The sequence below is a fragment of the Passer domesticus genome, unplaced genomic scaffold (assembly GCF_036417665.1).
Source record: "Passer domesticus isolate bPasDom1 unplaced genomic scaffold, bPasDom1.hap1 HAP1_SCAFFOLD_58, whole genome shotgun sequence".
NCBI lineage: Eukaryota > Metazoa > Chordata > Aves > Passeriformes > Passeridae > Passer > Passer domesticus.
The window spans coordinates 753,921-777,164 of NW_026990164.1; the positions used below are offsets into that span (position 1 = coordinate 753,921).

The 23,244-nt window shown below is 54.9% G+C and overlaps 1 protein-coding gene across 1 annotated transcript; it reads left to right on the forward strand.

The window, feature by feature from the left end:
* Positions 1 to 324: 324 nt before the first annotated feature.
* LOC135292917 (uncharacterized) lies at positions 325 to 22,575 on the forward strand. Its single transcript, XM_064406973.1, has 18 exons — positions 325 to 843; positions 1,148 to 1,212; positions 1,318 to 1,964; positions 2,222 to 2,369; positions 2,578 to 2,768; positions 2,851 to 2,988; positions 3,269 to 3,383; positions 3,555 to 3,692; positions 3,924 to 4,100; positions 4,232 to 4,387; positions 4,546 to 4,647; positions 5,010 to 5,112; positions 5,387 to 5,442; positions 20,030 to 20,158; positions 20,272 to 20,322; positions 20,527 to 20,893; positions 21,511 to 21,687; positions 21,921 to 22,575. The coding sequence occupies exons 1-18, from the start codon at positions 726 to 728 to the stop codon at positions 22,025 to 22,027; spliced, it is 2,985 nt and encodes a 994-aa protein (XP_064263043.1). The 5' UTR covers positions 325 to 725; the 3' UTR covers positions 22,028 to 22,575.
* The last annotated feature ends 669 nt before the right edge of the window (positions 22,576 to 23,244 follow it).

The window sequence follows — 23,244 nt, forward strand, 5'->3', positions numbered from 1 at the left end:
TTGCCAGCGCGGCTGCCTCGGCAGCCCTGGGGGCTCCTTCTGCTGCCCTGAGCCCGCAGAGCAGGGCAGCGTTTGCTGATGGGCTGAGCCCTTCCTAAAGATCCTGTCGGGCTGCCTTAGACACTTGGGGCCAGGGATTCCTTCCAACTGGGGCCACTTTGGGTGGGCTGGGGGCGGCCCCAGGGCAGGCGGCAGTGTGTGCAAGGTTCCTTTGTGACACACTGCAGCACGGTCACGGTGGCATGGAATGGAGGAGTGTGTCCTTTGTGACATGTGGTGACATAGGAGCTGGGGGTGACAAGAGCACGGCACAGCGCACAGAGCAGGCGACGGGACAGGACGGGACAGAGCGGTGCTGTGAGGAGCCCCCGCACAGCGCACTCGTTCGTGTCCGACCCGGAGCTTTTTCCAGACGCTGTTCCTGCAGCTGGCCTTGCGGCCAGACTGTGGCATTTGGTGACTCGGATCTTTTCCAAGACATCTATCCCTGTGGCCTGTGCACTCCAGGCCAGACCGCGGGATTTGGTGACCTGAATCGTTGTTGAGGAGTCTCCTGTGATTTTGGCAGGAGTCCTCAAGACCAAAGTGCAGGTCTTGCTGCTTGCTGTCCTGCTGCCTTCCTGAGGCTTCTCTCTTGCTGGTGCTTTCAGCAACTGCAAGACTTGTTGACTTGGCAATATCCTGAGGAACCTCTATTTAAGGTGCCCTCTAGGCCAGACTCTGACATGGCAGGCAGATTCCTTGGCTTGTTCAAAGTGCTCAGGGGGAAAAAAAACAAAGGCCCTGGAGCTGCCCCAGCAGAACAGCCTGAAGAGCCGGAGCAGATCCAGACACTGCAGGATGGTGAGTGTCAGAGCTGCGCCACAGGGCTGATGGCTGCAGCCAGTGTGGGCCCATCCCATCCCATCCCATCCCATCCCATCCCATCCCATCCCATCCCATCCCATCCCATCCCATCCCATCCCATCCCCTGGGGACATGCCCATGGACAGGATGGAAGAGGGCCCAGGCAGACACCCCACAGTGGCCGTGCTCCATCCCCCTGGGGCATCCCGGGGCTGTCCCTGCCTGGGGAGCGCAGGGCTGGGCTGTGTTCTCCGGCCTCTCCCGCAGCCCCTCAGCTCTGGCTGTGCTCGCTCTTTGCCAGATGCAGCCGTGGAGCGCACACAAGAGCAGCAATCCAGCCGTGGCCGCTTCCACAGAACCCTGAAGGTACCTGCAGCCATCCCATCCATGGGCTGGGCCTGCTGTCCCTGCTCAGCCGAGCACTACGCTTGGAGAATGCCATGCAGCATCTCTGGCTTCCCTGTCCTGCAGATGTTCCGGAAGTTTCTGCGAGTTCAGCGCAGAGAGACCGGGACCAGTGCAGCTGAGGGCCCAGCTGAGCCTGACTCGGGGCTGACCGAGCTCCAGGCAGAGCCTGATTTCAGCCTGGATTCAGCTGAGCACTTTCAAGACTCTGACACCATAATGAATGAGGACACAGCAAACGGAGACAAGGCAGTGACTGAGGACGTGGCCATGACAAATGCCAACACTGGAGAGACTGAAGCCACCGCAAATCCTGACACCACGCCCACTCCAACTCTGATCGAGGAATTAATACCAGAGTATTTCAGGGACCCTTGTTTTTCGTCTCAGGAGCAGCTAAGCAGGCTGGGATCAGGCCTAGAGGTCTCCCAGGACTTTGTGCCCCCTCAAGCCGTGATCACTGGGGCCCCTCAGCCTTTGAGGCCAGCACAGTGTGGCGGGAAGGGAAGCTGGGGAAGTTGCTCCCTTGAAGAGCGCTCCAAGTTTCCCCCAGGTGTCCTCCAGGTGCCAGCCATTGTAAGGAACATCCACCAGAGGCTGGTGTCCCATGACACTGTGGATGCCAGGCTGAAAATTGACATTGTGAGGCTGGCTGAAGAACATCCTGTTGATGTGGTGCTGACCCTCCTGCGCTGTGCCCCAACGTGTGACAGGTACGGGGCCCACGTGCCTTGAGAGCTCAGGGCTCACCAGCCTTTAGGGCCCGTGGCCCATCACAGCCCGTCCAATGGGCTCTGCCAGACAGGCAGAGAGCTCCAGGACCCTCGGGCCCCTCTCTTTGCCCAGCCTGCTGCCAATGCTCCCTCCCTGCCCCTCAGGGCACCGGGGCTCTGTCACCTGTGCCCCCACAGCTGCACAGGGCATGGTACTGTGACTGAGACACCCCTGACACAGAGCCCTGATCCCACAGAGCTGCTGCAATGATGTGGAGAGCCATTGCTTCGTCAAGACTAACAATGGAGAAAGTGCTGCCAACACTGGTCCGTGTAATGGAGGATTGGCCTCTGAGCAAAATGTGCACCTCCGATGGGGACAATCAGGATGTTTTTGCCCTGGCTGTGAGTTTCTGGAACTGGTCTCTTCTCAGCCCCCGGCTGCCTCTCCAGCAGCTCTCCATCCTCTCCCTGCCTCAGTCACTGGGCTGAAACCTGGGCTAGGGCCAGGCTCAGGGGCCACCAGGCCCACTGCTCCCCCTGCATCTGCCCCTGGGCCCTGCCCCAAGGACACCTCGGCACTGAGCTCCGTTTTGGGCTGCTTCTCTTGCAGGCAACTCTGGTGATCTGGGTGATTGTCCAGGTGCCTCTGTACCATGAGACAAGGATTCATTCTTTCTACCCTCTGTTTACGGCTCTGCTCTTCCACGTTGTCATCACCACACAGCAGATGCCACCAGAGGAAGTTGAAAACTTCTGGAGAGCATGCCAGGAGGAAAATCGCCTTCCCTGCAGGCCCAACAGGTCCCAGTCCTCCTGTCCTTCCCATGCCCTTGTGGCCAGTGCCAGTGCTCCCAGTGTGACCTGGGCTTTGCTCTGCACACAGGTTTGCAGTGCAGGCCATGAAGGCTCTGCTCTACCGACTGCAGTGTGACCAGGAGGTGATGGATATGGAGCGTAAGTGTGGCTGGGACACGCTGCTGACTGCTCACACCCAGCACTATGCCGTGGGTCTGCTGGCCAGGTGAGACCCCCTTCTCCTCCACACTGCCCTCAGCATTTCTGCCCTGTGCCCGGGTGCCCCACACAGTCCCTGTGGTCAGGGGCCAGAGGGCCTTGACGCCGAGGGACGGCCAAGGAGACTGGAAAAGGCTGGGAGAGGAGAGTTCCCCAAAGGGGCCACCTCCCACAGCGCTCACATCCCCTCCAGGGATGCTGGGGAAAGACCAGACCTCCGTGAGTCAGTCCTGGCAGAGGTTTGGTCCCCCCACCTCAGGCTCTTGGTGCCTTTTTCCCCCTTCCAGGGAGATGCGCCATGTCTTGACCTCCATGTGTTCCCATGTCGCATACCGCCTTCTCCTCGTGCTCAGCTGTGAAAAGCCAAGGTGGGATCTGCCCTTCCTGGCATTCCTTGTGGAGGTGAGCCTGGTGGCCAGCACTGCATCGCTGAGCTGCCTCCCAGCTCTCTGCCCTCTCATAGCCACAGCTGCCTGGGACGGTGCCCGTGCCCTGTGCTGCTGCCTGGGCCCAGCCCTGTGCGGTTCGGGGCTGCTGCTGGCCGGGTCCCCCATCACTGCCTGTGCCTTTCAGGTCCTCCAGTGCCTGGACTTGAGTAAATGTGCTCACACTGTCCTGAAGATCATGTCAAGTTGCCTGCACAGCAAGTGCAGGGAGAGGCGTCGCCTGGCACTCAGAGGCCTCGTGGTGCTCAGCAAGGATCCCTCAACGGTGAGAAGGGGCAGCGGCTGAAGCTGCGCTGGGGAAAGCAGCCCCATGGGCTGGCAGGGCTTCAGCAGCTGAGGCAGCTGCTCCCAGCTCTCCTGCCTCACCTGCCCCAGTGCTTTGGGTCAGGCCTTTGGCCTGTGGGCCCTGCAGCAGCAGGCTGGGGTCGCAGTGCCCGGGCGCTGTTGGCGGTGCAGCCGTCCATGGGCTCCCAGCTCAGCCTTGTGTTCCACACAGGCCAGACCTATACGCAGCGTGTCTCGAAGACTTCTGGAGCTGCTGGGTGATGCAGATGGACAGGTGGTCAGCATGTCCCTCTCTCTGTTGAAGAAGATGCTCCAGAAAAAACATCTCATGATATCCAGCACTTCTGCCCCAAAGCTAGCTGAGGCACTCCTGCCACTCTTTGACCGTGTAAGGCTCTGTGGCCCCAGCCATGGGCACTGGCCGCTGGCCAGAAATTTTGTGCTCTCTGGATATTCAGGCCTTTGCCCAGGAGTACTGGATATGTGATGCTTAGGCCTTTTTCTCCTTCTTTCCTCCAGGACAACAGCCATCTGCAGCTGCTCTCCATTTCCCTCTTCTGCAAGGTGATGGAATTGGTAGTGGAAGAGGGTAAAAAGCCCCTGAAGAGAATTGTGAGCCAGAGCCTGCTCCCACTCTTCTTGCACTGCCATGAGGAGAACCAGCATGTGGCAGAGGTGAGGTTTTGTGTGATGCTGGTGGATCTCTGGCAGGGGGCTCGGCTGCCTCCTGCCCGGTGCCTGGTGGGCTGCAGCCTCCTCCAGGCCCTGGCACAGGGATGTGAGTCCGGTGCCCTGGGCTGTGGGGCCATCTCTGGCTCTCTGCTGCTCTCCAGGCCTCTATGAAAACGCTGTATTGTGCGGCTGGCTTCTTGGAGAAGACGGATCTCCAGAGGGTTCTGAAGACAAAGCAGCCATTGAAAATTGATGAGTGCCTGGTAAGAAGGGCCTGGAAGCCCCAGGCTCAGCCTGGAGAAGGCCCCTGAGCGCGGTGCTCAGTGTGCGGGGCTGGCAGCTGTGCCCCTGCCCGCTGCTGCACCCAGAGGCTGCGCGGGCTCTTCTCCAGGCTGCTGTGGGCCCGAGCCGGGTGCCCATGGAGCCCCGGCGCGGCGGGGCTGCGGGGCGGCCCCGCGGCTCCCCGGGCAGCAGCCGGCCCTCTGCCCCCTGCGGAGCCCGGCACCAGCGGCTGCTGGCCGCGCCTCAGGGCTGTGCGGGCAGGGGAGGCCGGGGCTGGGCGCAGGGAGCGCCCGCCACAGGGGCTGAGCCCGCGCCAAGCCTTCCCTGCTGCTGCTCTCTGCAGCTGCTAGAGGACAGGAGACAAGCGAGCGAGCGCATGCAATGGGCCCTGCGGTTCCTGGATAGCCCACAGGAGTCCCCGCGAGAGACGGCCTTCAGGATCATCGGTGAGCCCCGAGGCCGGGCTCCCTCCCCGGCCCGCCGCAGCTCGGCCCCAGCCCCGCCCGCTGCCCCGGCAGCGCCATCCGGGCCCGGCGCCGTGGAGCCCCGCCTGGCCCGGGCGCTGCTGCCGCCCTCTGGCAGCCGTGCCCTTGGGCGGCAGCGTGCGGCAAGGGCCCGGGCTGAGCCCTGCCGGGCCAGCAGGGCGTGTGGCCGCAGCGCTGGCAGCGCCGCTGGCAGGGAGCTGTGCCGCTGCCGCCGTGACAGGCTCTGTGTTCACAGGGATGCCGCGCGCTACCTGTCGAGGAAGAGGGAAGAGCTCCAGTTCCACAGTCATGGTGAGTGAGGGCAGCGGGCTGGTAGCGGGGCTGCCAGGGAGAGCTGCAATGCCCGGGCAGGGAGCTGCCATCCCTGTCCCGGCTGCGGTGGGCTTCGCTCCTTGTGTGCATGAGGGATGGCGTGGCCAGAGCACACAGAGCGATTGCAGGGACACTGCTGGGGGGATTCGTGGCCAGCGTCTTGTGGCTGATCCCGTGGGCCCCTCCTCTCTTGTGGCCGATAGAAGAGCTGAGTGGGACACCCTTGATGTAGTGGTTTTGCTTTGCCAATTTAGGATTTCCTGGCCAATGTGCCAGTTGCTGTGGTGGGTTCAGTTCTGGTTAATCAGCAGTTCGCTCACCAGAATGTATTTACTCATTTCCCCTTTGAGATAGAATTAAGAGAAAGCCAAAGCAGGCTCGAGCCTTTAAAAGGGTATGAAGAACAATTTAAGAGTAACTGAAAGAAAGAGTAATAAGAGTCAGAACAAAACCTTCGGAACACTTCTCCTCCCCCTACAACCTTTTCTTTCCCACTGGCAATGTAAAGAGACCAAACCCAAATTTTGAGTCAGTTTACTACCTCTGCAATAGTCTTTTGTCTCTTTGCTTAAGGAGAGAAGTCCCTCTTATTAATGTTATGGAGACTTTTCCATAAGAAAACAGTTCTCTCGTGGCTCTCAATTTCCATGAATAGCAGCCACCCAGGGAAATGTGCAATGCTGAAATCACTCCCATTTTCCACAAGCTTTTCCCACAGCTGGGTTTATGTGGCATGTCAACTTATGGGCTACTGTTTTAAAGATGAGCTGTTCAAAAGCAAAGTTCTTGTTCTCTAAAATCATCTTCATCTCTAGCAAGAGAGATCTTCTGTTCCTGGGGGCACAGGATCTTCATCACTCTTCTCTCCGTCTCTGTTGAAACTTCTCCAAGAATCACAGCTACTTTAACATCTGCTGACTTTAGCATGGAGGTCTTTGCTCAATACCTACCATTTGAACACTTTCATCTCCCCATACCTTCATGCGTTATAGGGAAAAAACTATCATTCTCCATATACAGGAGAATTACAAGAGAATTTTGGCCTAAAACTAAAGGCATCTCCTCATCTTTCCCATCTAGGGCTTGACTTCTTCTTCACAGACCTCAGCCAGGCCTTGGCTGGGCCAGCAGTGTTACCTCTTTGTCGGCCAGAAGGGAAAAGAGAAAGTTCCCCGAGTTTCTTTTGTTTTTAAGATGTGTTTTTCACAGAGGCTTTTGTGTACAGCTTTCCAGATTATCAATTCCCAAAGGCAGCCATTGATTGGTTTCCTAGCAGACACGGAGGAAGCTGCCAGCAGCTTCTCCCAAAACATGATGTCTGGGGTGCACAAAGCAGCACACCTTGGCAGGAGGGTCTCCTAGGATTCATGCAGATGTGGGTGCTGACTGTGGCTCTCTTCTTTGTTCCAGCCATTTCAGTCCCAAGGAAAGACACTAGTCTGTCCCACTGAAACCTGAATATTCACGCCCAGTTTGCCAGAAGAGCTGAAGAATTAGGTCCATCTTCAGGATGCGGAGAACCAGTGTCCCAAGAACAGCACCAGGAGACACTGAACAGGACACCATCTCCCATTGCCGCTGGAGCTCCAGGCACAGCTGATGATTGGTACAGCTGAGCCTGTGGGAAGCTCGCATGGCTTCTGGCCTTTCCCTGCCTGTAGATACCTCCCTCCCTCCAGCCCTCAGACACTGCCCATTCCCTCTTCCCCTCCCATATCACCCCTTGTTTTTGGCTTTCATTAATAAACGGTTTGGCTTCTTCACTTTGCCTGCATCCCTGTGGAGCTGAAGCGCCGCAAATCCGGGGCCCTGGGACACACAGGCCCCTGCTGCCATTCTCTGCCACGCCGTGTTTTGTGCACAGGAACGAGGGCAGGTCAGGCTGGCACGGTCCCTGTGCTGAAGCTGCAGTTCCACAACCCTGTGCAGTTACAGATCTTGCTGAGCACACGGAAGGCCAGCAGTGGCACAAGGAGCCTGTGTGTCAGGAGTGAAGTCGTGTCTAAGGCCCTGCCACATTTGATCCGCTGTTGTGCACGTCAGCAAGACAATGAAGAACAGACAGTGAAGGAAACCTTATGGATGAACTGGTGGGAATGTGACCCTTGAGAGAAACAATGGATTGGTCAATTGATGGGAAGTTAACCTGTGAAAGTGGAACAGCACACAGTGGAGCTGTGTTTGGCATGGAGGTGGCATCACAAGCCATTGCAGCCTCTTCTCACGTGCTGACCAAGCATGAGATGACGTTATAACAGGAAAAACTCCGCTCCAGAGGAGGAGATGTCAGGCCTGGTTGTGGGGTGGAGGGATGAGAGGGACAACATGCATGTCCTTCTGATGGAGGGGATGCCCTGAATGTGGGTGGCCTGCCTGCCCCTCCCAATGAAGCACCATGCTGCATCTCCTGCTCATTGGCTTTTCACCATTCCAGGGGTTGGTACATATTCTTTGCAAGAGCAGCTGATCAAACAAAACTGGATTTCCAATCACAAGTACAATTAAGTCTTTCTGCATGGGAATCCTCCAGAACCTGTAACACCCCTGATTTTAGAAGAGCCAATCTGAGGATGCTCTGAACCCAGCTGAGAGGGATTCCATGGCAGGCATCCATGGAGAGCACAGGGGCTGGGAATGCTGGAAGTTTTCAAGAATAGCATCCCGAAAACACGGCAGGGCTCCATCCGTGCACAGCATCATCAGGAAGAGGGCAGAACTGATGGAGAAGGAAGACTCGCTCACCATATGATGATCGACAAGTCTCGTCTTTATTCCCAAATCGCCAATTATTATACACCTTTTAATTAGCTCATGCATAGTGCAAATCCCAGCTCACCATTGGCTAATTAGTTATCAGCGATCAACGTGCTGTTTTGGTATAACTACTTACTACTTTCCCAGGCTGTTTGGCTTTACCACCTGTGTCTGTGCATTTCTTCATCCGTGGGCCAAGGACACAGTTTAGTTGGAATGGCAACTCCCCTCATTCTCTATCTCGGTCAAATTAATCTCACAGTGACCTTTAGCTCGTAGCTAGCTTGTTACAAAGCTCCCAACATTTCCCCCATTTTCTTTTTGGGCCAGAAGTGTTGTTTTCCAAGCCCGCCCCATCATCTGACTCACTATTCTTTGTACGCAATTAAGCAAGCATGGTAATACAAGCATTAGCAATACTATTACACCTAATATCCCTATAGCATACATTGCTGCTCTATTCTGCAATACTGCATGATTTACACTTTGTACATCTTGAGACAGCATGTCCAATATCTGTCTGTCTTCTTTGCTTGTTGAATGGTCAACGTTTCTCTTGCTCTTGATAGAGTTACACATTCTTCATTGAAATCCATCTGGACTTTGCACCTGTTAAAACACAAACAAATCCCACATCCCTGCAGGACTGAAGAATCTTCTCAAAATCCTGGAGGTGAAGAATGGGTCCTGGTTTCATTTTGCAATGTTACATAGAGAAATGTTAAGATAAGAGTAATTAGGAATCAATTTAGATAATACACACAACAACATATACAAGATCAGAAAATTACTAAACACTACAACACTGAACTTTTATCCCAGAGTCTGCGACAGCTGATAAACCTTAAAATGACAGAGAATTGGAGAAATCATGTCCGGATTCATGTTTCCCCCAACTCCTTCTGAAAATAGCTCAGCTATCATAGATGGTCAAATCGCCAAGTCAAAAGGACTTGAATACTATTTGATGCAGAAAACATCTGGGTTGATTGTCAGTCACTCCATCCAAATAGAGCTAGAGCTTGGCCAGAGCCCAAAATCTAACTGGTGAGTGTCACTTAACACATTTTTTAAACAGGACTTTTTAAAAACAACTGTTATAAACAAGAAACCTTAGGGTTACAAACTAATCAAACTATCAAACCATTGAATCTTTCTGAAGTTTCTGTCAAGACAGAGATTTTCCAAACACAGCAAACTTCTTGAATTCTCTGCTGGAGTATTCCTGTAATAATAATTAAAAGAACCACAAAACTGGCAATTTGGATAAAAACTTTCAGAAACATCTAAATAGTTAGGAAATAAAAGACAGAATCTTGAAGAGACACGTGTCTTGCAGGTGATCACACAAAAAAAATAGAAAAACACATGAAAGCTGGCTGTAAATACTACAACAATACCTTAATAATAATTCTTATCACAAAAATCAGAGAATTCACATAATGTAATCAATTTATCAACAGCAAGTGTTCAAGGAAGTTAAGACAACCCCTTTTCTAAGCATTCATGTAATATTAACAACAATCACTATCAGCATTACTTATAAAAACTAAAAATAACAAAGGTTATAAACTTAATACAAATAATTCTTAAAACTTTGAATCATTGGGGAATCGACTGATGACCCCATAACAGGGTCTGATTGACCTTTTCCAAATGCTCTGTCTTCCAAGACACCTTGGGTAATTGAATCTTTACTAATACTTTCATCTTTACATGACATTTTGTTTCCCTGGGAATAATTTTTTACAATAAAAGCAGTTCCTCTGGCATTTTGTTACACTGAGATTTCTTACTGATTGACAACAATCATTAACTGAAGGATAACAGGCTGGTAAAGCTGGACAGTTTGCATAGATATTTAAAAACAAAACTGAGAAAGATGACAGATAATTTTAAACACAAATAATTTCACTTAAAAGGCTGTAACAGCTGAGAGTGTGGCAGAGCAGGTTTGATATTCTTTTTAGAGTCCTGACATCATTGCTCCCAAAACAATCTTTCTCTCCTGTCTTCTGTCATCAACTGTGGAACAGAGGAAATGGAAGGGATCAGAGGTTTGTTTAAATTTGCGCTTATTTTTAAGTCTTCAAATAGTGTCAGCTCGATGCGTGATACTTTAGAAACTGGATGAGTAGCACCTATTTCATCCCAGCGAGAGGTGGGATTGAAGACTTCCAACAACAGAAACACTGGATGTGCAAGAGCTCAGTTTTCCACCCCTCACACAAGTAACTTGCTGTACTATTTTCAGCATCCTCAGCCAGATCGATTAAAAAACTGCTCCAAACAACAACAGAATGAAAATCTTCCACCAAATGGGGAAAAGGAAGAAAAGTGGGCCGCAGCCCTTTCTTCAGAGCTTGTGTTGATTTTGCCAAGTCAGATGCAAACAAGGTTTGCCATATTTCTTTCCTAGAAAAATGCAGCTCTTGAATAGAAATCTATCTCTGAGGCTGCTAAGTTGAGTGCGATTTTAGACCTGGGAGGAGCAAAACAGGTTCCAGAGAAGCTGTGGCTGTGTCACCCTTGGAAGTGTTCAGGGCCAGGTTGGATGGGACTTGGAGCAACCTTATTAGCGGAAGGTGTCCTGAGTCTGGTGAGTCCCTGAAAAGAAACTTTTGGTTTTCCTGAAATGCTGCCTTTGTAAGGGGAGGTCACAACTACCCCACGTAATTTGAAATGCCCTGAGCAGAACCCAACTGTGCTTTCTCACAGGTGAGGAGGGATTTTCACTTGTATTTTATGGAGGATTTTGACAGGGCAGAGCAAGAGCAGCTGAATGGGTTTGACAGGCAAAGAGGGCCAGTGTGGCAGCAGCTTAATTCCATGGAGCTTTTCCTTCTGTGATCCCACACAACCTGAGGCACTCTGGGGCTCTTGAACCTGGCAGCTGGGCAAGTTAATCATTGGAACAAGTGATAAATTAAGCTGCTCCACTCTCTTGAGCATGGGTGTGATGAGCCTTAAGTAAACCTGTGAGCACTTGTCAGGATGGGAGCTTGTTCTTTGCCAGGGAGGAGGGAGAAAATATTGCTTGGAGTAAATAAAGCAACTCTGCTTCCCCTGGAAGAGGAAAAGAAGGAATTAAATATGTGAATGCTGCATGGAGTCATTTGCACAAGGCTATATCTTGTCTGCTATGCAGGAATGTTCTCAATAAACCAGGCTTCTCCTGACCATTATTTTTCTGGGTTTCCACCACATGATACAAGAGACTCTCAATAGACCCCTGTCTCCCCACCCCCAGCGCCGCGTCCTCCCCCAGAGGGTGTTCCATGAGATCGACCCCAGAGCCTGACACGGGGACGGGGGGCCGAGGCCCTGGGGGGTGGGACAGGGGGACAGGGACCCCCCCGGCAGCGTCCCTGTGTCCCCCAGGGCCAGAGCCTGGGCCAGGGCTCCTTCACCCTGTTACAAACGAGAGCACTGGAAAACTCCCAGGAAAGATATCAGCAAAAAACATATTTAATATTAAGTGACAGCACCACAAAAATTCCTCAGCAAGAGTCACACTGCTCATGACTGGACACTGCAGGCACACCGAGGAAACAATCCAACAACAAAACCAAACCAAACCAAACCCAGGCAATCAAACCAGAAATGAGTAACAAATCCGATGGAAAAGGTGGTTTTCAATCCTGTGGAAAAGAACTGTCCCTCTTGGCCAGGTGATCATTGCCAAAATTGAAGTTTCACGTCAAACATTCCCTGTTGTGACAGGCTGGAGGAGATTGTTGGCTGGAAACATCTTGTGTGTGGGGGAGGAAGAAGCAGGTCCACCTTGTCCTGCCCTGAAACCCCAGCGCTGTCCTGCCCTGGAACCCCAATCCCCCCAGAGCCTCTATCCCAGCCCAGCAGTGGCTGCCAGTCCCTGGCACAGCACAGGCAATGCTCCACAGCCACCTCTGTAGCCCCCGCCCAGCTCCTGAGTGACCAAATGAGCCCAAGTCCCACCTGGGGGAAGGGCCCAGCAAGACCAAGGGGTATTGAAGGCTGACCACAAGGCAAGCACACATCTTGACCCTGCAGCCTCTTGGAATTTCTGTCTGAATGCTGCTGGAATCCAGGAGTTGGTATCTCTGTGTGTGCTTCTTAAATCTTATTTTTCTCTCTTTCTATGTCTACTTCTATTTCTCTCCTCTGGCGAATTTTGATGAACTTAAAGTTTATCAGGCTTAGAGTTTGTCAAGTGGAATGGCCAAGTTAATGCTTCAGAAATGTTTTTTTGTTGATTGAATGTCATATTAAACCTTTTGCCATAGTTTCTCTGATTTTCTAGAGTTGCCAATAAAAGCTGCTTTGAGCTCCTCAAAATCTCTTGTACTGGTATTTCTCCAGTGCCTCCAACTCAGAGGACACAAACAATTGTAATTCCTTTTAAATGTCTCCTTGAGACAGTTGTTTGGGGGATGGGAGTCAGGGCTTGTCTGTCCTGCTTGGCACAGCCCAGGCAGGGCTTTCCCAGCCACATTCCACACTCCATTTCCCAGCTGGAGCCGCTGGTGCCTCTGAGTTCTGCTGGCCCAGCCCCAGGGACGCTCTCCTTGTCTGCCCATTCCCCCACGCTCTCTGGGCAGGGATGGCCTCAGTGGGGGCTGCTGACATCCTTAGCAACTTGGAGCCTGCTGCTGGATTTCACTGCTCCAGAGGCTTGTTCAGCCTTCAGCTCTTCAGTGCAGGAATTCAGTGTCCCAGGCCTCATTAACATTCAGAACATCTTAACAAGCCAAGCCTTTGGGAATAATTTGATTTTAGCTTTCAAATCTTGTGTGGTTAATTCAACACATTTCATAAGTGTATTCAAAGTGAATGTATAATTGAATGAATATTTACAAAGAGAGTGAGAAAACATTTTTTAGGTCCTAATTTTTTTTTTTTCCTGATGATAAATTGATATGTGCAATCTCCAATTGGCACTAAATCCAAGTACCTCCTCATGCAGTTTGAATAGATATGAATAGATATAGCCAACACCCTTCATGGCTGACAATCAATCAGACTCTGTCCCTACCCCACCCCACCATTTCCCCCATCCAAGCCCTGGCACTCAGAGCAGCCTTGTGCAAATCTCAGCTCCCTCCAGCCCAGGCTGCACCTGCAGCTTTCAGCTCCTTGGCTCCAACTCCCACCTGCTTTCCTTGGAGAAGGATCTGCCTGAGACACCGAGGGATGTTCATTTCTTGTCAGCCAACAAAGCCAAAAGAAGGCACAGCTCCATCAAATGCAGAAGTCATTCTTCTCCCTGGCTCTGCCCTGGCCCTGATCCCCACAGCCTGTCCTGTTTCCTTCATCCCTCCTTTGCCAGGGACTTTCTGGGACAAGGGAGCTCTGCTCTGGCTATGGAGGGAGATCCAAGTGCAGCCACAGGAATGGGAACCACAACTCATCAGGTTTGTGCCCTTTGAGAGACCAGGAACTAGTGAGACTCAGAGGCACAGAAGGGTTTCTCTTGATGGCCAATATAAAAAATGTGAACATGATAAAATTTAAGAAATATCAAACCCCTTCCCTCAGCTCATTGAGACATCCCAGCAACATCTGACATGTCCACCATTCACAAGGGATTGCCATACAGGAAGGATTTTAGACAAAGACTTAAGAAGAGGTGATAGAAAAGATAAAACTACAACTAAGGTGCTGACTAGAGAGGTATTTAAACTTCAGAGAAATTGGGCAAGTCCCTGAAGCTTGAAGCATGAAGCCTGGGATGCACATTGGAATGACCTGAGAACAGCTGCAGGAAATAATCTGGGAGCAAGGGGAAGGACATAGATCCAGCTGCCCTAATGAAGAGATGTCCTTAGACAGGGCCATTGGAACAGGAGAGCTGCAAACACCTGAAGGACGGGGTCATGAAATATTAGACTGAATATTGGTAGCTCATATAGAGGGGAAGATCAAAATTTCTTCTCCTGCCATCAGGAGAAGAATCCATGAGATCCAGGAAATTCCTCTTCCTCCCAGGAAAACTTTGCCATTTTTTCAAAACTCCAATGACCCAGATAAAAAAGATTTGCAAGTATATTATGAAAGTAATAGGTATTAAAACCTGTGCCCCTTTCCAGGCAGACATCAGCTGTGTGCCCATGAACAGGCAGTGCCACTTGTGCCCTGAGGTGCCCAGCTGGGATTGGATCTCTCCGAGAGCACCTGAGGGAGAGCAGAGCACCTTGCAAGCTGCAGGTCCCTGACAGCCCCGCGGGGCTTCTGTCCCATCAACATCTGCTCTGCCCCAGTCTGAAATGGGGTCCAGCATGGTGCTGGGATAATCAGAGAGCTGAGGTGTGTGCTGGAATTCAATGCCCTCCCCATGCCGCAGCAGCCCTGCATTTCCCTGCTTCAGCCTTGGTCTCCAGCACAGCCATGGAGGCTCTTTGGGCTCCTGACTGTTCCTGCAGCCCCCCAGGGCAGCTGAGCTCTGCCTGTGGCACAGTCAGCCCTGGCCAGCGCAGGCCATGCTCAGCAATTGCTTGTGTGTACCTGGCCTTGCTGTCAGCCCCGGCAGTGGCTGCGTGGCCCCTTGGTGGCCCTGTGCTGGCCCAGCCATGGTGGCCCAGCCCCTGTGCAGGCCCAGCCCAGGCCAGGAGCATTGCGGCTGGGAACGGCCCCTGTGCCGTGGTGCCCACAGCAGCCTTGGTGCTCTGTGCCCCATGGCCTCCCTGCTGGGCAGCCTCTGCCAGCTCCTGCACAGCCCCAGGCACCTGTGGGCCTGCACAGACAGCCCTGCCCCGGGCTCTGCCGGCCTCTGGGCCAGCAGAGAGGCCGGCCAGGGCTGGCCATGGCCGGGAACAGGCCCTGAGCCCCGCAGGAGGATGGAGCTGGGCCACAGCCAAACTCAGCCCAGGGCAAAGCTGGGCTCAGCAGCCAGGGCTGCCAAGGCCTGGGGACAGAGGCTGGCAGTGACAAATGTCCTGGGCCCCCTCCCTGCTCTGTCCATGCCCCCAAGGGCACAGAGCAGCCTCCTCTCTGGGGCACTTGCCTGTTTGCAATGCCTTGCACTGGCGCTGGCCCTGCCCCACAAGGCCTGGCCTGAGTCCTGCCCCTGCACGCTCAGCCAGGCTGAGATGGACACTGATGGTTTCTGGGGCAGGCTCTCTGAGCCCAGCCCAGCTCCCTGCAAGCTCTGCCAGCTGCCCTGAGCTCTGGGCAGCACCAAGGGCCTCTCCCCAGCCCAGCCCAGCTGGCTCTGGCCCCACAGCTCTGCTCAGGCCAGGCTGCTCTGGCCACTGGCCCCACGGCCTCAGCCCCTGCCAAGGGCACAGCAGCAGCTGCAGCTCACACAGGACTCTGCCCCAGCCATGGGGGAAGGTGCTGGGCCAAGGCCAAAGGAGGCTCCCTGGCTGCCCTGCTCCCCTCTGGCTCAGGTGCTGGGAGCTCTGCAGCCCCTGCTGCCATCCCATGTGCCCAGGGCAGCACAAAAGCCCCGGCCTTGGGGCCCTCAAGAGCTGCTCCTGCTCCAGGCCCAGGGCCCATCCCAAAGCTGGGGCAGCCACAAAGCTGTGCCCATTGCTGTTCATTGCTGCTCTGATGGGGATGGATCCTCAGCCACTTGGAGGTTGATGATGAATTTTCCTACTCCCAAGGCCTCTTCTTTCTTGAGCCCTTCAGTTCAGGAATTCAGTGAGAAAAGCTCATAAACATTTGTTCAACATGCCCAAAGAAGAAAAGCCATTTGGAATAACAGAAGTTTTCAAGTTTTCTGTAATTAATTAGACAGATATCTGAAGTGTATTCAAAGTGTATATACTGTCTTGAAAACAATGCAGAGAGAACAGTTTGTTCTGTTTAATTTTTTTCCTGTTTATAGATTGATATCAGCAATGTCCAGTTGATATTGACCCCCAGCACCTTCTAATGCAGACTGAATAGCTATGAAAATCAAGACCCTTCATGGCTGAGAGTCAATCAGACTGTGTCTCCTGCCCCCTCCCGACCATTTCCCTCATCCAACCCCTGGCACTCCTATGGACCAGGAATGGTGTCACCAGCAGGACCAGGAGAGCAATTCTTCCCCTGTGCTGGGCGCTGGTTGGGCAGCACTTTGGTTGCTGTGTCCAGTTCTGGGGCCTCAAATTTAGCAAGAATTGGAGGGGCTGGAGTGTATCCAGAGAAGGGCAACAAGGCTGGTGAAGGGTCTGGAGCAAAAATCCTGTGAAGAGAGGCTGAGGGAGCTGGGGTTGTTTATCCTGGAGAAGAGGAGGCCCGGGGGAGACAAGGTGGTGTCAGGGCAGAGGTTGAACTTGATGATCTCCAAGGTCTTTTCCAACCTTGCTGATTCTGGGATTCTCTGAAACCACCCTTGCAGCAGTTGCACGATGAGCCCTGGGCCCCCTCTTCAGAAGCTCCAGCAGCCCAGGTGCCTCAGCTTCTCCTCCCAGGCCCAAAGCCCATCCTGTCAGTCCCGCAGAGCCTCTGCAGCTCCTCCGCATTTCCCAGAACAGGGAGCCCCACACGCAGACACAGCAGCCCAGATGTGCCCCCCTGGCCTGTGGTGCCTCTGGCAAGGGAGCAGCACCAGGCACTGCAGGAGCCTGCAGACAATTCCTGCAGCACTTGGAGGATGATCCTGCTCCCCAAGGGACGTTCCCATGGTGCCAAGTCAGGAACTGCAATGGGGAGTGGGGCCAGAGAGGAAAGGGCAAACAGGGATGGGCTTTTTGCAGGGGAGGGAACAGAAGAAATTTGTACAAACAAAGGGGGAAAAAAAAAACAAAGGTGAAGCCAAGGAAATGCTCAGGGCAGTTCAGGGATGGCTGTCAGGCAGCCCTGGCTCTGAGCAACAGCATCTGCAGTGGGACAGGAATCTCCCAGCTAATGGGAACAAAGTTTCTGGCTGACTGCAGAGGCCAGGACAAAGCTGAGTGGTTTCCCTGCTGTCCCCCAGCCCTTCCTGGCCCCAGGGGCTGATGGCATTTGTGCTCCCTCAGGTTCATGTCCCCACAGCACCAGCATGGGGGTGCTCCTGCCTGCTCTGTGCAATGCAAACAGGGGCTCCTGAGCCAGTGCTGCCGTGGCTGTGCCTGCAAGGATGCGGCACCTCTGTGAGCTGGGGGAGAGGCCAGGGCTGCAGAGGGGGGATGTTGTTGGCAGCTCCATCAGGACGCACTAGGACGCTGCCCTGGGCTGTGCAGCGCACTGGGGATGGATCAGCCCCTGCTCTGCTGCTCCTTCCCGTCTCCCCCAGGGCCCTTGCAGAGCCCCAGCCATGCTGTTTGCCCCCAGCCTGCCCACGGCCAGCCTGGGGCTGCTCACCCTGGGGCTTTTCTGTGCTGAGCATTGGCCTGGCCGTGTTCTTGAGAGAGCCTGGGCAAGGAGCCTGCAGCCCCCAGGGCCTGGCCTGAGGCGTCAGCGCTGCCCCAGCAGTGCCCATGGCCTGTCCCTGCTGCAGCCCCGGCACTGCCACCCCCAGGACTGTGCCCGGCCCCGAGAGCACTCAGGTCCTGCAGCAACACCAGGGCCACCAGGGCAGCGGGGCAGGGCCACGGCAGCAGCACTGGCAACACCAAGTGCTGCTGCTGCTGCTGCTGGGCACAGCTGCTGTGCCAGCACTGCTCTGCCCCAGCTCTGCACACCGACATTGCTGCTGCAGCTCCAGAGAAGGCAAGAATAGAGGGATCTCTGCAGAAAACTTTGCTGGGAGATCCTTTAGTTCCTTTAAAACCTTTGAGACTGCAGCCCCTCATTGGCACAGTCTGTGGCCACAGGGAAGGTGGAGAGAAAGAAAGTCAGACATGGCAGAAACAATTGTCTAGCATTAGGAAGAATATTAAAAAAGCAAAATGACAGGGAAATCAAAGAACCAAACTAAAAGAGCTATAAAAGATGACTTTTATTACAAGTGATTTGCCGAAATTGGCAATCACTTTAATGCTTCCTAAGATGTCCAGTGATCAGTCTCCACACTCCAGCCTTGAGCTCCTGGTTCCTCAGGCTGTAGATGAGGGGATTCAGGGCTGGAGGCACCAGCGAATACAGAACTGACACCAACAGATCCAGGCATGCAGAGGAAATGGAGGAGGGTTTCAGGTAGGCAAGTACTGCAGTGCTGAGAAATGCATTTCTCCTGCATTTTCCCTATTCAGATTCTTTCAGTCATCTCCTGAGAGCTACAGTTTGTTCTGGTGCTTTTTATGAACTGATTGTACTCTTGATTTAGATGGAGACTGTGGAATTGTTTTCAGATGTAGAAGAATCTGGACTGAAGACAGAAACAAACTCCCTGTCAGCCCATTTGCATCTTCTAGATCATTTTCAAGATGTCCTTGGGGGTGTTGGAATGATTATCACACAGCTCTCCACTTCTGGCTGCAGGCTCTAGAGTTTCTTTCTCTGCATTCAGTCAGGCTTGCATTCCCCAAGAGTTCTTGGTAGCCTGTCATGTTTTCTTAGGGTAGAACAGTAACAATGAAAACCTTACCAATGGCACAACTGCCCAGCCCACAAGGAAAAGAAAAGAACAAGCTGTCAAATTCTTCAAATATTTCTCCTGCTTTGCTGCAAGTGTTGTGCTGCACCCACAGTGTGGAAAGCTGCAGTTGGTGGCACACCTTGTGACACAAGCTGCACCTCGTTCTCCGGGAAAGGTTCTTGGAAAAAGCAAACAGGACTGAGGAGAAGATTCTGGAAAAACTGAAAGAGCTTTTAAGAAATTAAATGAAAATTGAAACAATTCAAGATGTTTTTCTCGATTTATTTTTATGCTCCCCTTTTCCATCTTGCACTAGTTGTCCATCCCATTAATTCCAAACAGATCTCACTTCTAAGATCCATGAGTTGGCAAGTTTTAGACATTTTAAGATACCATGACCTAGACACAGTTTGGCTTTCCCTGTTTTTCTTGGAAATCAATGCTGGAGAGGTAAGTGCAGTGCTTGGGTCAGGTACAAATTCTGCATTCAGGGAATGCGCTCTGAGAGTGTTTGACCCTCAGCAGGGACAATGCACAGCAGTGACCGAGGGGATTCCTGAGCCACTGTGCAGGAGTCCAGACTCTGGCTCTTGGCTGAACTCGGCAAAGTTCCCGTGTTTGGACAGGCTCAGGGGCTGCCCTCGGGGAACGTGGGGCTCGGGGCGGGGGCGAGCGGGCAACGGACAAACGGACACGGGGACAAACGGCCCCGGAGCTTCAGTTGCAGCAGCGGCAGCGGCAGCAGTGGTGGCGGCAGCGGCAGCAGCAGCAGCGGCAGCGGCAGCGGCAGTAGCAGCGGCAGCAGCAGCGGCAGCAGCAGCGACAGAAGAAACTTTTAGAGTCTCTTCTCCTCTCCCTCTCCCTCTGTCCCGTACCTCTCCCTCTCTCCCTTTCCCGCCGTCCCTCTCCTCTCCCCGCCTCCCTCTCCCCGTGCCGGGCTGGGCCATGCCCCCGGCCCGCCCCCGGCCCCGGGCGGGGCTGCCCCGTGCCCGCCCCCGGCCGTCCCGCCGCCGCCTGGCCTCAGCCCGGCTCTGGCCGTGCTGGCGCTGGCGCTGCTGGGCGGGCGTCAATGCCTGGGGCTGGGGCGGCATCGCCGGCTTTTGGCTCCGCCTGGCCCGGCCCTGGCCCCGGCCCCGGCGCAGGGTCCAGTCCCGGCCCCGGCCCCGACCCCGAGCCCGGCCCCGGCCCCGGCTCCTCCCGGGGCCCGCGGAGGACACAGGCGGCGTTGCCTCTCCCGCCGCCTCCACTGCGGCTTGCCCGGCCCAAGCTCCGCCGCTCGGCAGCGCAGCCGCCGGCCCCGAGCCTCCCGTGCCGCGTTCCAAAAACCGAACGCCGGGGGATGGCCGGGCCGGGGCGGGTGAGGGGCGCTCGGGGGCCGTTGCTGGCCCCGGGCCGAGCGCTGACAGCCGTGTCCCGCCCGCAGGGAAGGCACAGGAGGCCCTGCAGGAGCGCTACCGCCTGGGTTCCCTGCTGGGGCGCGGAGGATTTGGCAGCGTCTGGTCAGCGACGCGGCTCTTGGACGGTGCCCCGGTGAGCGGCAGGGCCGGCGGCGGGCGGAGGAGGAGGAGGAGGACAAGGAGGAGAAGGTCAGGGTGCGGCGGGACGGGCGTTGAGCTCAGCCCGCTGCTCTCCCTTGCTCATAGGTGGCCATCAAACGCGTGCCGCGGGATCGCATCAGGCACTGGAGCGAGCTGGTGAGTGAGCAGGGCCAGCGGCAGAAGCCAGGCCGTGCCGGGCGCCGAGGAGCCGGGGCCTGGCATGGTGGGAGCCACCAGGAGCCCTGTGGGGAGAGCGGGCGTGGGCTGAGCAGGGCATGCAGAGCATCCCGGGCTGGCTGAGGGGTCCCAGAGCCCTGGCACGGCCTCAGCTCCACTGATGGCATCGCGCTCCTCCCGCAGCCCGACGGCACCAGCGCGCCCCTGGAGATCGTGCTGCTGGCCAAGGTGTCCTGTGGCTGTGCTGGTGTCATTCAGCTCCTGGAGTGGCTTGAGCTCCCCGACAGCTTCTTGATGGTGCTGGAGCGTCCAGAACGGTGCCAGGAGCTGTCGGATTTCCTGGCGGAGCGGAGGTTCCTGCCGGAGGAGGAGGCGCGGGGGCTGTTCCGTCAGGTGCTGGAGGCCGTGCGGCACTGCACCAGCTGCGGGGTCCTGCACAGGGACATCAAGCCCGAGAACATCGTGCTTGACCTGGCCAGCGGGCAGCTGAAACTGATCGACTTTGGCTGTGGCGCTTTCCTCCAAGACACAGCCTACACCCAGTTTGCAGGTGAGCCCTCGCAGGGGATGCTCCTGGGCATCTCATGGCCCAGCCTGGGTGTAGCACCGGGGCTTCCCCCTACTGCAGCTGGGATGGGATTAATGCTGGAGCCAAGTTGATTTGGTTGGGGTGTGAGGGAGGCCAGCTCCCAGCCCTGCTGACAGCCTTCATTACCCAGTGTGCCCTGGGCTGGGGCTGGAGCTGGTGCAGCCAGCCTGACAAAAACCCCCATGGGGGTAGTGGAGAGGGGGGTCTGAACCCATGCCCTGGATGGTTTGGTGTGCAGGGGAGGAGGGGCTTGGACTGCTCCACTCCCCTTGTTTGCCTTGGCTTATTAACATTTTTTGGGGGCCCATGCAGGCAAAGAGGAGAGTGGGTTTTCTCTACCAGTGGGTGGGTTTTTCCTTTCTGTGTCATGGTTGGGCCTTCCCAGGGTTTCTGCTGCCCTCTTCCAGCACCAGTGGCTTCTTTTCCAGCCCTGAGTTTGTACACAAGTCCCAGGTGATGGTGAGAGGGCAGCGGTCACCCCGTGTGTTGCTAGAGCAGCCCCCACATGCCCAGGGATGCTGGGGCCAGGCTCTGGGAGCAGCAGCATCCCCCTGCTGAGCTCTGTCTGTGTTCCACAGGAACCCTGGCCTACAGCCCTCCAGAGTGGACCCAGCACCAAAGCTACCATGGCGAGGCAGCGACGATCTGGTCCCTGGGCCTCCTGCTGTATCAGCTGGTCGTGGGGAAGCACCCGTTCAGGAGGGGCCAGGAGATCATCTGGGGGCGCATCTTGTTCCCACCACGGCTCTCTCAAGGTGGATCCTCATCTCTGGGCACAGGGGGAATACCAGTGCTGGGAGACAGCAGCGGGCTGATGGGCATCCTGCTCTGGCAGCTGCTGAGGAGGTGGCACATGTCCTGCTCTCCTCTAAACAGAGAATCCATGGGGAAGTTTAGGCCCAGGTCTGGGCACACCCAGTATGGCCTGGGCACAGGAACAGGGGGAAACTTCTCCAAGTGACTGGTGATTTCTGGTTTGTCTCCCCAGAATGCCAAGATGTCATTAAGAGGTGTTTGTCCATGCAACCCTCGGACAGGCCATCATTAGAAGAGCTTTTCTGCCATCCTTGGGTGCAGGGCGCTCCTCGGCCCTAGAAGATGGGAGAGATCCATGTGCACAGTTGGATCCAGGGGCCTGGCAGGTAGGAGCTCCACACATTTCTTGGCACTCAGTGGCAAAGCAAACCAGACTGGTTTTGTCCTGCCTGTAGCTCTGAGCAGGGGTCAGCAGAAGGGAACATGCAGCTCTTGGGCTGGAGCTGAGCTGGAGATCTGGTGTGGCAAGCACTGGTGGCCACCATCCCCCCTGGTTTTGCTTGTCTGGTTCATGGATGGCTGGGGCCCTGGGCAGAGCCCTGACAGCCTGGTCTGGTCCCAGGGAAGGAGAAGGAGCTCCTGGAGAAGCTGTACCAGGTGGGGCTGCTGCTGGAGACAGCAAGGACAACCTCAAGGACGACAATCTCTTCCTTGGCCTGGCCAGCTGAAGATGATGGACTTGGATTCTGGCAGCTTCTCTAAAGACACACTCCACACCCAATTTGCAGGTGAGTTCCACAGCCAGGGGGATGCTCCCAGATCTGGGCATGGCATGGCCTGGCTGGGCACCAAAGGTTTCCCCCTTTGCTGGGAGGGATGCAACAAATTCTTCGGTCGACTGCCCAGCTGCTTTTTGGCTCTGGGCAGCTGCTGAGGGCTGGATGTGCCATGGCTGGCTGCAGGCTGGGCACATGTCCTGCCCTCCTGCCCTGCTTCCCAAGGCAGCACTGATGGGCAGCTCTGGGCACAGCTCTGGGCACAGCCAGCACGGCCTGGGCACTGTGGGCAGCTGGGACAAGGGGACAGGAGCCCTCAGCTGACGGGCAGTTTCTGCTTTCTCTCCTTGCAGCCAGGCTCTGCAGATGCTGAGGCTGCTCTGGGCTCTGGCAGGGCTCTGCTGGAGCTCAGCACCGGGCTGGAATCAGCCAAAGAAGAAATGGTGTCACCTGCAGCACAGACTTGCTTGAGCATTTTGACAACGCAGCTCAAGTTTGCAGCGTGGACACCTCCAAGGGAAAACATGACACCTCCCAAAAATTAAAATTGTTCAATACCTTTTGAAATCAAATCAATCTGGGATGACTCCAAATGACATTTTTCAGCTTGCTCAAGATGTAGCTCAGCCCTTCTCTGAACAGTTCTCTCCCCCACCTGCCTTTTACTTCTCAACTGCTCCCTTTTTTCCCCCAGTGAATTCCCAGCCCATTGCAGTCTCCTTTACTTGCTGGCCTTCCGTGTTGCCCCTGACCACAAGGAAGGCCGAGCCTCAGGCTTAG

What these genes read in the sequence shown, in the direction of transcription:
- LOC135292917 (XM_064406973.1), top strand. Translation starts at nt 726, where the DNA reads ATGGCAGGCAGATTCCTTGGCTTGTTCAAAGTGCTCAGGGGGAAAAAA. An exon ending in GCTCCAGTTCCACAGTCATG is followed by an intron (nt 5,443 to 20,029) that starts GTGAGTGAGGGC and finishes GGGCCGAGCGCT; the next exon opens with GACAGCCGTGTCCCGCCCGC. An exon ending in TCAGGCACTGGAGCGAGCTG is followed by an intron (nt 20,323 to 20,526) that starts GTGAGTGAGCAG and finishes CTCCTCCCGCAG; the next exon opens with CCCGACGGCACCAGCGCGCC.